Source organism: Grammomys surdaster, unplaced genomic scaffold (genome assembly GCF_004785775.1).
Source record: "Grammomys surdaster isolate TR1022 unplaced genomic scaffold, NIH_TR_1.0 150, whole genome shotgun sequence".
NCBI lineage: Eukaryota > Metazoa > Chordata > Mammalia > Rodentia > Muridae > Grammomys > Grammomys surdaster.
In genome coordinates, this window is record NW_021604608.1 from 19,304,692 (window position 1) to 19,322,048 (window position 17,357).

Here is a 17,357-nt window from a genome sequence, read left to right on the forward strand (position 1 = left end):
AAAGAAAGAAAGAAAGAAAGAAAGAAAGAAAGAAAGAAAGAAAGAAAGAAAGAAAGGAAAGAATGAAAGAGGAGGAGGTGCGGGGCAGTGCGGTGGTGTACACCTTTAATCCCAGCTAAAGCAAGTGACTTTCTGCGAGTTCAAATGCAACATAGTGAGTTCCAGACCAGTTAAGAGACACAGAGAAGCCGGGCAGTGGTGGCGTTCGCCTTTAGTCCCAGCACTTGGGAGGCAGAGACAGGCGGATTTCTGAGTTCGAGGCCAGCCTGGTCTACAGAGTTAGTTCCAGGGCAGTCAGGACTACACAGAGAAACCCTGTCTCAAAAAAAAAAAAAGAGAGACACAGAGAGCTCTTGTCTCAAAAGGAAGGAAGGAGGGAGGGAGAGAAGGAGAAAAGAAAGGGGAGGGAATGGGGAGAAGGAAAGGGGGAAGGGAAAGAAGGAAGGAAGGAGGGAGGGAGGAGGGAGGGAGGGGGGAGGGAGGGAGGGAGGGAGGGAGGGAGGGAGGGAGGGAGGGAAGGAAGGAAGGAAGGAAGGAAGGAAGGAAAGAAAGAAGGAAGGAAAGAAGGAAAGAAGGAGGGAGGGAAGAAGGAGGATGAAAGCAGACATGGAGATGCACGAACGCAATCCTAGCACTCTGAAGACGGGCACGGGAGGATCATGAATTCAAGGTCAGCATCAGCTATCAAAGCAACTGCAGGCTCGTTAAGTCTACATGAGACAGGTAGGCACAGCCACAGAAATGCAAAGGGCAGAACTAAGCAAGACGCTGGGGAAACCGAGTGAAAAGGACTCACATGGAAGCCCCACAGCCTTCTTCAGAGCTGCCGTCAAGATAAAGCCCCACTTGGTCATTCTGTCTCCTAGGAGAATCACTGTCCTCAGCACACTACAGAAGTAGAATGCTGCCATCTAAGACAGTGACAGAGACTCTGAAACAAACCCTGAGTCACTCAGCCTTACGGTGGGAGGGAAAGCTCACACACTGCTGGGCAGCTAGGAAGCAGCAGTCTACAATCTTGTCCTGCCCTGAAAGAAATTCAAGGATGAAGGTGCTAGAGGGCTCAGTAGTTAAAGTGTGTGCTGCTCTTGCAGAGGACCTGAATTCAATCCCCAGCACTCACGCAGGGTGGCTCACAACCACCTGTAACTCTAGCTCCAGGGGACCAGATGTCCTCTTCTGGTCTCAACAGGCACATGAACTTACAAGCACATACCTACAGAGATGCACATATATACATAATGTAAAAATAATAAATCTAGGGCTGGAGATGTGGCTCAGCAGTTAGGAACACTAACTGCTCTTCCAGAGACCCAGGTTCAATTCCCAGCACCCACATGACAGCTCACAACTGTTTTTAACTCATGTTCCAAGCATCCAGCACCCTCACACAGACATACATGCAGTAAAAACATCACAGTACATAAAAATAAATACAATAATAAATAATAAAATTAATAACAAAAATACATATATGAGAAAGAGGGGAGAGAGAAAGAGAGAGAAATTCAAGGTGGGCCTAGAAAACTGTAGAACATTTGGTGAAAGAATGAGTCAAAACAGAGTAGAAAGGGTTAAAAGGCAGAGCTCAGAAGAGTGTTCTGCACTGCATTTCAGGAGTAATGCCAGTCAGGTGCCTGGAGTGAGCCTGAAACAGGAAGGGCATGCATGCCTGGAATGGCAGGAATGCCCCAAAGGTTCTTGCAGGATCCAGAAGTGACTGTGGTCTTTCTAGATGTGTCAGACAAACAGGAGACTATGGCAAGTATCTGAGCACCCACAGTGTATAACCTCATCAGTGAGTGTCTGGTCGCTTTAGCGTGACGAAGCCTTTACTCAGCTCTCATCTGAGACGTCTGAACGACACAAACCAGTCCTGGCCGTCCCACGAGAACTGCGCTTTGATGCTAATCTCTGCCCCTTGACCAAACACAGCTTAACATTGTTACAACAGTTGGATACCAGGGCACTGGTTCAAATCATGTTTTTCGGCCGGGCAGTGGTGGCGCACGCCTTTAATCCCAGCACTTGGGAGGCAGAGGCAGGCGGATTTCTGAGTTTGAGGCCAGGCTGGTCTACAGAGTGAGTTCCAGGACACAGAACAGGGCTACACAGAGAAACCCTGTCTCAAAAAAACAAAAAAAAAAAAAAACAAAAAAAACAAAAAAACAAAAACAAAAAAAAAAACCAAAAAAACAAAACAAAAACAAATCAAATCATGTTTTTCTAGTAGGAATTATAAATTTTCAACTTATTACAGCCCTGGGGGCTTGAACCTGAGGTCTTGTCCACACTAGACAAGTACTCTACCACTAACCTCCATTCCTGGCCCATTTCTTGCACCTTTATTTTGAGACAAGGTTCATTAAAATGCCCAGGCTAGCCTTGAAAGTATTCTGTAATCTAAGCAGGGCTTGAACTTGTGGCTCTTCTGCCTTAGCCTCTCTGTGGCTGCAGTTACAGCTCGCCTCACCAGGGATGGCCCAATACTTTTTAAACTTAAAATTTGTTAAATGCAATAGAAATGGCTCGGTGCTAAAGAGCACTGGCTGCTCTTCCAGAGGACTTGGGTTCACATCTCAGCAGCCACATGTAGCTAACAACCATCTGTGACTCTGGGTCCTGAGAGTTCAAAGCCTTCTCTTGGCCTCTTATGGGCACTGTAGTCACACATTCAGGCAAAAACACCCACACACATAAAATAAAAATAAGTATAAAAAAAAATTTCTCAGTAGTGGTGCACATCCTTAATCCTTGTACTTGGGGCAGACAGATCTCTGTAAGTTCAAAACCAGCCTAGTCTATACAGTGGGTTGCAGGTAAGCCAAGACTATATAGTGAGACCCTATTTAAAAAAAAAAAAAAAAGCCGGGCGGTGGTGGCGCACGCCTTTAATCCCAGCACTTGGGAGGCAGAGGCAGGCGGATTTCTGAGTTCGAGAGTTCGAGGCTAGCCTGGTCTACAGAGTGAGTTCCAGGACAGCCAGGGCTACTCAGAGAAACCCTGTCTCGAAAAACCAAAAAAAAAAAAAAAAAACCAATGCAAGAGGACATATAAGTTACTAAACAAAATAAATATGTGTACTAAACAATCTTTAGCTAGGCATGGTGGCACACATGTACAATCCCAGCACTAGGGAAGCGAAAACAAGACTACCAACTTCAAAGCCAGCCAGGGCTACATAACAAGCACCAGGCTAGAAAGGGCTAGACAGCAAGAACCTGTCCCATAACTCTCCCACAGGAAATCTTAGACTGAGATTTTTGCTATGACTATACTTGCTGCTTTTTGTTTTAAGAAAATGTAAGAGGCAGCCAGGGAGACAACTCAGCTGTAAGAATGCATGCTATGCAAACATGAGGGCCTAAGTTCAAATCCCCAAACCCCACACAAAGATCCAAGCATCAGTGCACACATCTGAAACCCCAGCACTGAGATGGGAGCATAGACAAGAAGACTGCTGGCTAGCTAGGGGTTCAGTGAAAGACCCTATCTCAAAAGAATAGGGTGGAGAGAAAAAAAACAGGATGCCAGGGATGCCAGGGGGTCTTTCTTGGGACAGATGGACAGATAGGGACACAGAGGGGGGGGGAAGAAGAGAGAGAGAGAGAGAGAGAGAGAGAGAGAGAGAGAGAGAGAGAGAGATTAATTCAGCACTGTGTATGACTCTGAACTAAATGATTAAAATTCACCTTCTCTGTTAGACCCGCACGCCTGACTCTTTTGTCACATTACCATATTGTGGCTATAAAAGACAAAACAACTTTCACTTTCAGTAGGCCATTTCCTCTCCTTCAAAATTGGTGTTTAGCCACACAAATTACTTTTTTTTTAGAAATCAAAACTGTCACTACATACAGCAGACATTATTGATTTAACGAAGTCTAGCACTGCCTCAAGCACTTCCCTGAGGAGGACACCATGAGCTAACCCAGGGTGGTCTTCACAATGGTGGAACAAGAAGTCTGCATGGGTCACATCACAACTGTAACAGGTTCCAGGAAGAAAACTGCTCTATGGTCCCCCGAGATTCCCTTATTCACTCAGGCCACCACTAAATATTTCTCAATGCCTTGGACAAGCCAGGAACAGTGCTCAGTGCTCAGAAAAAATGACACAGAAAAGAAAAAACCACAAACAAAACAAAACCCCTCGGCTCTGAGAGCCTCCATCTGCCTGCTCTCTGGTCTGTCCTTACAGAACACAAGCTGAGCTGAAAAAAATGAAGCCAGAAGAGAAACTGGGGCTAACTATTCCTCTTCCTGACAGGCTCTTCCCAACAATGAAAATAAAGTTTATTTGTTTGTTTGTTTGTTTTGAGGGGTTTATCTGTGTAGTCCTGGCTTTCCTAGAACTCATTCTATAGACTAGGCTGGCCTCAAACTCAGAGATTCACCTGCCTCTGCCTCCTAAGTACTGGGATTAAAGGGATGCATCACCATCACCAGGGGACAATGAAAAATTCAGAGGATACAACAGTCTCGTAAACACTCATCATTTTCAGGTCTCTGATCCAAAATTACAAAAATAAAAAAATAAAACCTGAGCACAACATGGAAATTTTATTTGATGAGTAAGAGTGTTTGGCCTGCATGTATGTGTATGTATCACATACATGCCTGGTGCCTGTGGAGATCAGAAGAGGCCTCAGGTCTGCTGGAATTGGAGTTATGGGAAGGTTATGAGCCTCTATGTGTGCACTGGGAAGGAACTGAATGCGGGTCCTCTGAAAGAACAGCCAGTGCTCTTAACCACTGAGCCATCTCTCTAGCCTCTAGAACAGTAATTCTCAACCTTCCTAACCATGTTACTACTTCATAACTGTAATTTTGTTAGAAATGAATCATAATGTAAATATCTGTGTTTTCCAATGGTCTTCAGTGACTCCTGTGAAAGGGTTGGTTAACAACCCGCAAGGGGTTGTGACCCACAAGTTGAGAACTGCTACTCTAGAAAATGACAGTAACTCTTACCTTATTGATATTTTTTTATTGGAATTAAAAAGTTTATTCACGGGGCTGGAGAGATGGCTCAGCGGTTAAGAGCACTGACTGCTCTTCCAGAGGTCCTGAGTTCAATTCCCGGCAACCACATGGTGGCTCACAACCATCTGTAATGGGATCTGGTGTGTTTGAAGATAGCAATAATGTACTCATATACATAAAATAAATAAATCTAAAAAAAAAAAAGTTTATTCACACATCAAGTATTTGTGGAAAATACACCAGACACTGCAGAGTAGTTCTCTGTCCCTGTGGCATTTACCCTTGCAGAGACTGTCAGTGACAAGTAGCCCATTCAGTAAAATGTTCCAAAAAAATGCGTGTATGTATGTGTGTCAAAGAAACAAAATACACAGCCTTTGACCAGCATACTAGAAATTTTTAAGCTTTTATAAACCTGATGAGTTATATTTTCCCCAGAAATATTCAAAACCAAACACACATACAAAACTCCAAATACAGGTGTGGGATATAACTGAGGATAAAGTATTTGCCTTTAATCCGTAAGGCCTTAGGTTCAGTCTCCAGCACTCAAGAAGTGCTGGAGTAGGGGTGTGGGGCAGGAGAGCTAGTGTAATGGCACAGTGGGTAAAGACGCTTGTCACTAACCCTGATACCCTAAGTCAATTCCCAAGACCCACACTGCAAGTAGCCTCTGACCGCCACACATGTACTGTGGCAGGCATGTCCACACACAATAAATTAATAAAATAAGTCAGTAAACAGGTGTGACTGGTTACATAAAATAAATTGTGGCTGGGCAGAATGATACATTCCTGTAATACCAGCACTTGAAAGGTGCAGGCAGTAAACAGAACTGAAGTTCAAGGTCATTCTCAGACCCACATCAGCCTGGGATAGATGAGATTCTACCTCCTAGGTAAATGAATAAGTAAAGTCAATGTGCTTAATCCACAGAACAAGCCTGGAAGTTGCTAGCCCTGCTAGGGAACTGAGAATGCCAAGAAGCCGTTCTCTAGCAAAAGCTTTAAAACTGAAGAGTAGGCCAGCAGTGGTGGTACAAGCCTTTAATCCCAGCCCCAGAGTATAAAAACTGATGCACATTTGCTCTGAAGCAAACACAAGCTCTCGTTACTTTTCTGCACGTGTTAGGGCTCAACCAGCAGATGCAGTAGATGAGAAAGGAAAGAGGCGTAAACTATGTCACTGTCATTTGCCTTTGATGCTCTGCAGAGCAGCTGCCACAGCAATATACATTGGTCTTACTTCTCTATTTTAAAATTAGCAAAGAAATAAAAATATTGTTTAACATTTAAGTGGCCCACCAAATTCACAAGAAAAATTATCATCAACATACTTCACAAAAGCTACTCAAATATTTAACAAGCTTTTACTTTATTAACCACTAAAATACAAAACTATGTTTCTTTTAGTTTTGGCTTTGGTTTTTCAAAACATAGTTTCTCTGTATAGCTCTGGCTGTCCTGGAACTCACTCTATAGACCACCCTGGCCTTGAACTCAGAGATCTTCCTGCCTCTGCCTTTCCCATTTGTATTAAAACTTGGCCTACTGGGTATGAAATATAAAGGTACAAGTTTATTCTTTATTCATCCTTGTTTTCTATCAGGTATGAAACGTAAACATGCAAGTTTATTCTTTATTCTTTTGCATGAGGGTTATCTGGCCTTTTTTACTTATTTTGTTTTGTTTTGTTTGTTTTTCTGAGTCAGGGTTATTCTGTGTAACAGAGCCCTGGCTCTCTCTTTGTAGACCAGACTGGCCTCGAACTCACAGAGATCAGCCTGGCTCTGCCTCTTGAGTGCCAAAATTAAAGGTATATGCCACCATGAACGGCTTTGGCATCCTTTTTTTTTTTAATAGACTATTGAATTCTCTGATATCTCTGTCAAAAGTCAAAAAACTGGAGACCTCATGTTCAACAACTCCCAGAGCAAAAGTTAAAGATGAGCTTCAGAGAGAGGGAAAGCCCCTAAAATGGTGTTATGTACCTATATGCATCTCTGCCAGTCAGAAAATTTGCATACCTCTCACCACATTTCTCAAAGGGAATGGTGGCCCAAGCAGAATTTAAGAACTATTGTTCTATAATATAACTTATGCACAGGTGTTCCATAAACACTCGTTAAATTGAACTTTATTCTGGGGTTCTGCTAGGCTTCTTCTTGTGCTAACTGCCAGAGGATTAAATTAAATACCAATATAATATATAATTTTTTAAACATTTCCAATATCTTTTTATGTGAATGGCTGTTTTGTCTGTGTATATGCTTGCATACCATGTACATGCTTGGTGTCCCTGAAGCTCAGAAGACTCTGAATCCTCCTCAGTCTGGAGCTACAGATGGTTGTGAGCCTCCGTGTGGCTGCTGGGAACCAAACCCAGGTCCTCTACACGAGCAACAAGAGTCTTTAACAGCCGAGCCATCTACCCCACCCCAAATACATATGTATGTATGCATTTTATATGTGTGTATGTGTACATGAGTACAAGTGCCTTCAAGGACCAGGTGCCTTGAATCCCTTGGGGCTGGAGTTACGGGCAGCTGTTAGCCACCTGATATGGGTGCTAAGAACAGAACTAGAGTCCCCTCTGCAGGAGCAGCAAGTACTCTTAACCACTAAGTCATCCCTCCAACGCAATACAATCCTAGAAACTTTTCCTTTTAACAAACAGTAAAAATGGCCAATTTACCCATTCCTTTTAAAGAAGATTACTTTAAATGCTAGAAGGGTGAACCAGGAGCTGAGGAGATGGCTCAATTGGTAAAGGGTTTACCACACAAGAATGAGGAACCGATTCCAGATCCCCAGTACCCACATAAAAAGGTAGGTGTATAATGGCATACACCTGTAATCCTATTACTGGTGAAGCAGACAGACAGGTTACTTGGAGCCAATTTAGGCAATGAGTGAGTTCCAGGTTCTGTGAGCAATTCTGTCTCAAAAAAGCAAGGTGAATCTAGGGCATGCGTAAGTGGGTAAAAGTACTTGCTGTACAAGATGAGGATCTGAGTTAGGACTGGCAGAGCCCATATAAAACTAGGCATAGCTACGTGTGCCTGTAACTCCAACACTAGGGGAAGCAGAGGCATGAGGATCCCTGGAGTTTGCTGTCCTAGAAGAAAAACAGCACACTGGGTCAATGAGAGGCTCAATTTCAAGAAGAGAAACCAGAGAGCAAGCTAGAGCAAGCACCCATGTCCTCCTCTGCCTCTACTCACACAAACAAACACAGACACGGACACGGACACAGAGTAAAAAGGAAATCCCACAGAACACAGATGCTCAGAAAGTTCACCTACCGTCAGAAGCTTCTATGAGGCCCCTACCCTTTTTTTTTTCCCTCCTAATTTTCTGAGATAGGATCTCATGAACTGCTGGCTGGCCAGGAACTATGTAACAGAGACTGGACTTTACTCCTGATCCTTCTGCTTCTGCTTCATAAGTACTGGCTAAGAGCATGCCCAGCTTTTTATGCCCTTAAAAACTGATATAAACACTTATGAAAGTTTTCACCAAATGAAACGGACAGACTTGACATGGGGGTGCATACCTTTGATCCCATCAGAAGCAGCAGAGGCAGAAGGATCTGTTAGTTCAAGGCCAGCATGATTTACATAGCAGTTCCAGATCACTCAGAGGTACACAGTAAGACCCTGTCTCGAAACAAAAACCCTATGTAATTTTCTAGTATCCTTCCTGAAAAACAGATTACTGCAGCTGGAAAAACTATATACCGCCTACTACATGCCAAGCTCCAGAATCAAAGCTACACATGCATTGTTCCTCTCACTGAACCTGCAGCAGATGATTCAGGGAAGCTGGTTGGTCATGAGCACCAGGGATCCATCTAGCTCCATCCCTCAACATTAGGGTTACAACTGCACCTACATTTTGAGTGCAGGGGACCCAAACTCAAGTCCCCATGCTTGTAAAGCAGGCATTATACCAACTGAACCATCTCTCTGGCCCTTAACTTGTTTTAATTCTGCAAATAATCAATTAAAGAAGGCTGAACGGGGCCAGGTGGCGGTGGCGCACGCCTTTAATCCCAGCACTTGGGAGGCAGAGGCAGGTAGATTTCTGAGTTCGAGGCCAGGGGTCTACAGAGTGAGTTCTAGGACAGCCCGGGCTATACAGAGAAACCCTGTCTCGAAAAACCAAAAAAAAAAAGAAGGCTGAATGGTTAACAGCACTTGCTGCTCTTATAGAGGACTGAGGTTCAGTTCCCAGCACTTACATGGCAGCCCATAGCAACCTGTAACTCCAGTTTCAGGAAATCTAACACCCTCTTCGGGCCTCCTCAGGCACCTAGCACAATTCATGGTGCACATGCAAGCATGCAGATAAACACTTATATGCATAAAATTATAAATATGTATCTTTTAATTAACTTAAGAGGACCAGGTTGCTATAGGCTGTCACCTGGGTGCTGGAAACTGAACCTGGGTGCTGGAAACTGAACCTGGGTCCTCTACAACTATGCTATGACACACACATTTTTTTTTAAAGTAAGTAAATATAATTTTTAATGTTAAGTTATCAAGGTAATTATTATTCATCCCATCCTTTTTGCAAGTAGAAACCAAGAAATTAAGCTGCTTGCTGGGTCCAGTGGTTCATACCAGTAATCCCAGCACTTGGAAGTCTGAGACAAGAGTCATACAAGTTCATCTACTTGTATAGGTCCAGAAAATTATTAAGCATATTAGCATACTAATATAACTATTAACTACTAAATAAAATCTTTATCCTATTCTCCATCATCAAAATCTCATCAACTTTCCACAATACCAAAATATCTAAATTCCAAAATGCAATGCTGAAGCCAGGCAGTGGTGGCGCACGCCTTTAATCCCAGCACTTGGGAGGCAGAGGCAGAGGAAGAGGCAGGCAGATTTCTGAGTTCGAGGCCAGCCTGGTCTACAGAGTGAGTTCCAGGACAGCCAGGGCTACACAGAGAAATCCTGTCTCGAAAAAACAAAAAAAAAAAAAAAAAAAAAAACCCAAAATGCAATGCTGATCATTTTAGGGAGGCAGAATAATGCAGTAGTCAGAAATGCCTAGGTTCTCCTTCAAGTTCAACTGCCTTCCAGCTGTATGACAAACTGTTTAAAAGGTATCTTTACTGTTGTAAGACTGGACAGTGGAGTGACTAGAAGTTGAGGCAAGAGAATTATGAGTTCACATCAGCCTAATCTATATACACTGTAATTTCAAGACCTGATACATGATACTATTACCCAAAATTTTCCTTCAAAACAATGAACTTGGAGCTGAGCATGAAGGCACAGGGCTTTAATCCCAGCACTCAGGAGGCAGAGGCAGAAGCATCTCTGTTAGTTCAAGGTCAGCCTGCTCTATATAGTAAGCTCTAGAACAGCTTGGACTACATAGAGAGACTTTGTCTCCAAAAAACCAAAAAAAACAAACAAACAAAAACAACAAAAAGAACTCGGAAGGCTTGAGACATGGTTCAGTGATTGGGAACACTTATTGCTCTTTCAAAGGACCTGGCTTCAGTTTCCACCACCCACATGATGGTTCACACCCACGTATGATTCCAGTTCCAGGGGATCCAATGCCGCCTTCTGACCTTCTTGAGACCAGGGCTACATGTGCTGCACATATATGCATGTAGACAAAACACTCGCACACATATTTTTGTTTTAAAGTTTTTCAAGACAGGATTTCTCTGTATAGCCTTGGCTGTACCGGAACTCACTTTACAGAGCAGGCTGGCCTCAAACTTATAGAGATCTGTCTGCCTCTGCCTCCCAAGTGCTGTGACTGAAGGCATGCACCATCAATGAACTGGAGAGGTGTAACTGGAGAGATGTCTCAGTAGTTAAGAGTACTCGCTGCTCTTTCAGAGGACATGAGTTCAACTCCGATTGCAAAGGGTTTGACACCCTCTTCTGGCCTCTGATGGCACCAGGCATGTACATTCATAGAAACATACACATTACAAGTTAAATAAAAATTTCATGAACTTGGGGGCTAAAGAGATGGTTCAGTGGTTAAGAATGCATATTGTACTTTGCAGGGGCCCTGACTTCTGTAACTAATACCCACAGAAAGCAGCTCAAAACCACCTGCAACTCCAGCTCCAGAGGATCTGACACCCTCTTCTGGACATCATGGGCCTTCAAACACATGTGTGCATACACAAACACAGACACACATGCACATATAACTAAAATAGGAATAAATCTTTTTCAAAACAACACTTCAGATGAATTTCTAGAAGGTATTTAAAGCAAACAACTTACATACTATACTGAAAATAAGAAGGCTGACTCTGGATGGCTACCACCACTGTCTTTTCCCCCCAAGAATTAAAAATAGAGAGGTGAAATTTTTTTTCCAAATTGGTATAGCACTTTTCTCCCTTGAATGCTAGTATTCTTTTTTTTTTTGAATGCTAGTATTCTAACAAGCTTAAGAATAATAAAAGTATATATACATATATGTGTGTGTATACATGTGATTATTAAATGTCTAAAGGTTAGCAGAACATCTTCAGTTGTCCTGTACATTAAAAATTATTTTAAACTTGTAACTGTCTCCTATGCCAAGGACTATTTGACTTTCAAGCTATTTGAATGTCCACTACACAGAATCATGTGTTGAAATTGGAACTGAGGGTTTTTTTTAAAAACTACTTTTCATAACAGGTGATAAGAGATGACAGCTGTCAAATACACAACATCCGTCTGTACTCGCCATGTTTTTATTCCTGGTAAACGAGGTTGTGCGTTCAACTCCTATAAATTATTCTAAACAAAGTAAAGCAACTTCCTTGTGTCATCAGCTCTTCGAACAGCTGACACGCGCTTCAGGAAGCTGATTCAAGCTGAAGGCCCGAGCAACTTCTCCCTGAGAAAGCCAAGTGTTACATTCTTCCTCGCAAAGCTTGAAGTCACGACTTATGGAAGAATTCCAACAGAGATTTGGGATAATGCTGAACACGAAAGTAACTTTTAACGCCCAGTCCAAATCAACATTCTTCTTCCTTCCTCCCTTCCCCCAAGAGTAGGGGAGCGGGGTGTGAAAGTGCCGCGTAGCAGCCACATCCCTGCACGCTGCGTCCGTGGTGCGCCCCGCACCCTAAGCGGGGGCCCCCCCGGAACACTCTGCACGGTCCTCCCCACCCCGCACCGCGACGGTGCCCCGTCCACACCCCGCCTGCAAAGCCTCTGTAGCTGCACGGCCTCCCGGGCGGCTCACCATCGCAGCCCCACGACCGAACAGGAGCAGGTGGGCAGGCCCGCGGCTAAGGGAATCCGTTATCGCGGCTCGGAATCCATTGGCGCCAACAACTTCTCCCGCGAAGTAGCAGACGCTCAGGCGGCGGCGCGCGACGATGACGTCAGGAGCGCGCGCTCCACCGCGGCTCCGCCCCGAAGCGGGAGTTGCGCACTGGGTGCAGTACAGTCCTAGCAACCGGAGGGTTGCTACCTTAGTTGGATACGGAGTGCGCTTGCGATCGTCGCCCGGGACGCCCAGTTTGGGATCTGAGGCTGACTTCCTCTAAGGCGGGTTCCCAGGTGGCTTCCTTCCCCTCCCTGTACACGTGCTGCAAGGGCAGTGCTCTGTAGCAGCTTGCAGAAGTTCTTACTGCCACCTCGGTAGGATGAAGTGTATTTGATGCGCCCCGCACAGGTCAACTATTCTCATCAAACTTTACCCTGATTTATTTTATTTTTAATGTCTGACCTATTGATTTTGGCTTAAACTAAAAGACCCATAGTTTAAAAACTACCATGATAATGGACAAATATTTTTTACTTTTCATACATTTATTTATGGGAGATGGAGTACACTAGGCAGTGGTCAAAGAACAGCTTTTGGGGAGTCCTTGTCTTCCATCACGTGGGTATATGTTTGGATTTAAGGGACTGTTTACATTAAAGGAATTGTTTTATTTGTTTGCGGGGGGTGGGGTGGGGTGCTGTTTTGTGAGACAGAAAATCGTGTATCCCATGCTGGTAAACTCCCTATGTAGCTGAGGATGAACTTCTGATTTTTCTTCTGCTTCCCTAGTGCTGAATTTTCAGATATATGCCAACATTCCTGGTTTACACAATGCAAGGGCTCAAACTCAGAGCTACTATGAATGCAAGCAAACAACTGAGCAACCCCCAGCCCCAATGGCTTTGTTCTAAAACTACCAAGCTAGGAAAACTAGCCCCTTAATTCCTTCCTAAAGCTTAAGTCTCTTAAAGAATAGTGAAATCTTTGAAGCCATGACATAACCAAGATATACCCCCACAGCCGGGTGGTGGCGCACGCCTTTAATCCCAGCACTTGGGAGGCAGAGGCAGAGGCAGGCAGATTTCTGAGTTCGAGGCCAGCCTGATCTACAGAGTGAGTTCCAGGACAGCCAGAGCTACACAGAGAAACCCTGTATAGAAAAACCAAAAAAAAAAAAAAAAAGATATACCCCCGCAGAAAAACTAGAATCAGGAAAGATTTAAGATAAGCAAGTCTCAGCAGGGAGGGAAGTAAGCTTTACTTTTATCAGTTTTGGAAACTGCTCTTGGTATGTGACTCAGGTGGGCCTGCCTCCACCACCCCACTGCTGGGATTACAGGGGTGGTGGCCCACACCTGGCCAGCAAGTTTCCTACGAGTAAATAAGCAACTTAGTTGTGGAATAGAAAGTACCATTTGCATACAATTTCAAGAGAAAGCATGAGATTATCAAAGAATTTAATGAAGAGGGACAGTATCAAACTTTGGCCTTGGCCTTTGAAATCTTTTTCTAACCACTTCTTGTTGGGTCTTGTCATTTTATGTCGCCTGGAACACAATGTAGATTCACCTGCCTCTGCTTCTCCACATCTGGGATTAAAGGTGAGTGCCATACCCTGCATTTTTTGTAACATGTACCCCACATGCATCTTTGCACTCTTCCGGGTTAAAATTCACCAACAATAACAATCCCCAACTTAGAAACATGTGAACTGTCACTGGTGAGAAGGGCTTCCCTGCTTGGGTCCCTCTAAAGCCATTCATTTGGTTCCTGCTCTACTGTGTAATAGTTATATGACCATAGAGAAGTAATTGTGACTCAGTGTCCTCATCTGTTAAAGATAGAACTGTTAGTATTCTCTTATAGTGGCAGTGGTGGTAGTTACTTGATTTAGTTTGAGTTCAATTCAGATAGTCTCAGGATATAACCCAGGCTAGCCTCAACGTGAGATCCTCCTGCCTTACCCTCCCAAGTAGTAGGATTACAGGTCTGTTTGATCCATTGAGAAATCATTAAAATAATCTCTAGAAAGGTATACACAGCAGACTTATAACATTATTCATATAACATTACAGAACCTAAACCAATGTACAGTACTCATTGTGTTTTAAATCAATGACTAAGATACATAAAACTTGCCGGGTGGTGGTGGCTCACACCTTTAATCCCAGTACTTGGGAGGCAGAGGCAGGCAGATTACTGAGTTCGAGGGCAGCCTGGTCTACAGAGTGAGTTCCAGGATAGCCAGGGCTATACAGAGAAACCCTGTCTCGAAAAACTAAAAAAAAAAAAAAAAGAAAGAAAAGAAAGGAAGAAAAAAAGAGAAAGAAAAAGACCATGGGGGTTGAAGAGAGGGCTCCACTATTAAGAGCACATGCTGCTCATAAAAGGACCCAAACTGGGTTCCTGTCACCCACATGGCACCTCACAACTCCCTGTAATTCCATTTCCAAGGGATCTGTGCCCTCTTCTGACCTTCTCAGGCACTGCATATATATGGTCCACAAACGCACATGCCTCCTCACAGATACACATACCACACATAATTTTCTTTTTAAAGATATTTTTAGGGCTGGAGAGATGACTCAGTGGTTAAGAGTGCCAACTGCTCTTCCAGAGGTCCTGAGTTCAATTCCCAGCAACCACACGGTGGCTCACAACTATCTGTAATGGGATCTGATGCCCTCTTCTGGTGTGTCTGAAGACAGCTACAGTATACTCATACATAAAATAAATCAATCCTAAAAAAAAAAAAAAGGATATTTTTACTTATTATGTATACCGTGTTCTGCATGCATTATGCCTGCAAGCCAGAAGAGGACACCAGATCTCATTATAGATGGTTGTGACCTAACCTGTGGTTGCTGGGGTCTTGAACTTGGGACCTCTGAAAGAGCAGCCAGTGCTCCTAAACTCTGAGGCATCTCTCCAGCCCTACACATATTTTTTTTAAGATTTATTTATTTTATGTATATGAGTACAGTGTTGTGTCTCCAGACACACCAGAAAAGGATGTCAGATTCCATTACAGATGGTTGTGAGCCATACTGTGGTAGCTGGGAATTGAACTCAGTACCTCTGGAAGAACAGTCAGTGCTCTTAACCGCTGGGCCATCTCTCCAGCCCCCTATACATATTTTTAAAATAAACCTTTTTAAAAATAAAATAAGCCGGGCAATGGTGGCACACACCTTTAATCCCAGCACTTGGGAGGCAGAGGCAGGCAGATTTCTGAGTTCGAGGCCAGCCTGGTCTACAGAGTGAGTTCCAGGACAGCCAGGGCTATACAGAGAAACCCTGTCTTGAAAAACCAAAATAAAATAAAATAGAATAAAATAGAATAAAACCCTTATCTTACTTGTGTTTTCCATTGCTGTGAAGAGACACCATGACCAAGGCAATTCTTGACAGGGTTTCTCTGTGTAGCCTTGGCTGTCCTGGTACTCACTCTATAGACCAGGCTAGCCTCAAAATCAGAAATCCGCCTGCCTCTGCCTCCCAAGTGCTGGGATCAAAGGCATGCGCCACCACCACCACCGCCCGGTGACCAAGGCAATTCTTATAAAGGACATTTAATTGGAGCTGGCTTACAGGTTGTGGGATTCTGTCCATTATCATCACCGCAAGAAGCACAGCGCTAGCAGAGCTGAAAGTCCTATATCTTCATTCAAAGGAAGCCAGGAACAGACTGTTTCTAGGAAGCTAGGAGGAGGGACTCCAAGCCCACCCTCACAGTGACACACTTCCTCCAACAAGGCCATACCTCCTAATAGTGCCACTCCCTGGGCCAAGCATATACAAACCACCACAACCCTAACCATCATAACAGAAAACTTGCAACTGGGTATAGTGGTTCACACCTTTAATCCCAGCACTTGGGGAAAAGAAGCAAGAGGATTTCTGTGAATTCCAGGCCAGCCTGGTCATATAGCAAGTTCCAGGACAAGCCACGGCTATACAGAAAGACCTAGTCTCAAAAAAGAATGAAAAAAAAAACTTGTATATTTTTGTATCATATTAATTTCAGTACATTTTTTTCTTTTTCTTTTTGAGACAGAATAACATGTATCTTAGATTGACCTCAGACTTGCAATGTAGCTAAGACTGGTCTTGAACTTCCGATCCTCCTTCATCCACTTCCCAAGTGCTGAGTCAGATTACAGACCTGCACCACCACACACATTTTATACCATGCTAGGGATCCAACCCAGGGCTGTTCTGCAACAAGAGCTGATGCTATTAAATGCTAAACTATCTCTCCAATTCCTGTTTGTGGTTGTCTGTCTGTTTTTCCCTAATGATTGAAGACCTAGTGTTGAAAAGACACATTTGAATCAAAATATTACATCTTAAATCTGTTTATATAGTGCTCACTACCTTTGTTTTTTTTTTAAAGATTTATTTATTTATTATATATGAATACACTGTAGCTATCTTCAGACACACCAGAAGAGGGCATCAGATCTCATTACAGATGGTTGTGAGCCACCATGTGGTTGCTGGGATTTGAACTCAGGACCTCTGGAAGAGCAGTCAGTGCTCTTAACCACTGAGCCATCTCTCCAGCCCCACTACCTTTGTTTTAATCCTTAAAAGAAAGGCTGTGGGAAATTCTTTTTTTATCAACAAAGGCAATTTTGTGAAAATCAGAACTATTTTCCTTCCCGCTTAGGAACAGAAATGCTAAAGGAAATTGTCTATGTTCCATGAAAAACTCTCTGCCCCAAAAGTTAGAATACTGATGATAGGATCTTTCTTAGTTGTTCCTTAACTTGTGAACAGTTGGATCTAATAGTTCCTAATCCACATACATGAGCCTCATCCGGACACACAGACAGGTAAGGCAGTGCTCTGAAACATCTGACAATGGCTTAGAAGCAAGGCACAGGAGCTGAATCCCAGCCCTCCTTTATATTCTAATCACAGCTATGTGTGACTCCTATATCAATGCCTCTGTCTCCCTTAACTTATCTAAGCCGTAGGACTCCTGACTTACTTTGAAACCATCCTCAAAAGCACAATGGTCACATTGTCTTTCACTAGACTTTGAAAAATCAACAGAAATCAATTGAATTTTCACTGTGCCGCAACAAATGACCTTCCACCCTCTGGA

At 43.5% G+C, this 17,357-nt stretch overlaps 1 protein-coding gene across 5 annotated transcripts in view; it reads right to left on the reverse strand.

Annotated features, from left to right (window-relative positions):
* Rfc1 (replication factor C subunit 1) overlaps nucleotides 1–12,332 on the reverse strand; it is a 77,932-nt gene extending 65,600 nt beyond the window's left edge. For all 5 annotated transcript variants that reach the window (XM_028765252.1, XM_028765255.1, XM_028765254.1 and 2 more), the window contains exon 1: nucleotides 12,218–12,332. In XM_028765252.1, coding sequence (XP_028621085.1) covers nucleotides 12,218–12,220 — 3 coding nt within the window. In that variant the 5' untranslated portion in view covers nucleotides 12,221–12,332. The remainder of the gene's footprint in view (nucleotides 1–12,217) is intronic.
* Nucleotides 12,333–17,357: the final 5,025 nt, after the last annotated feature.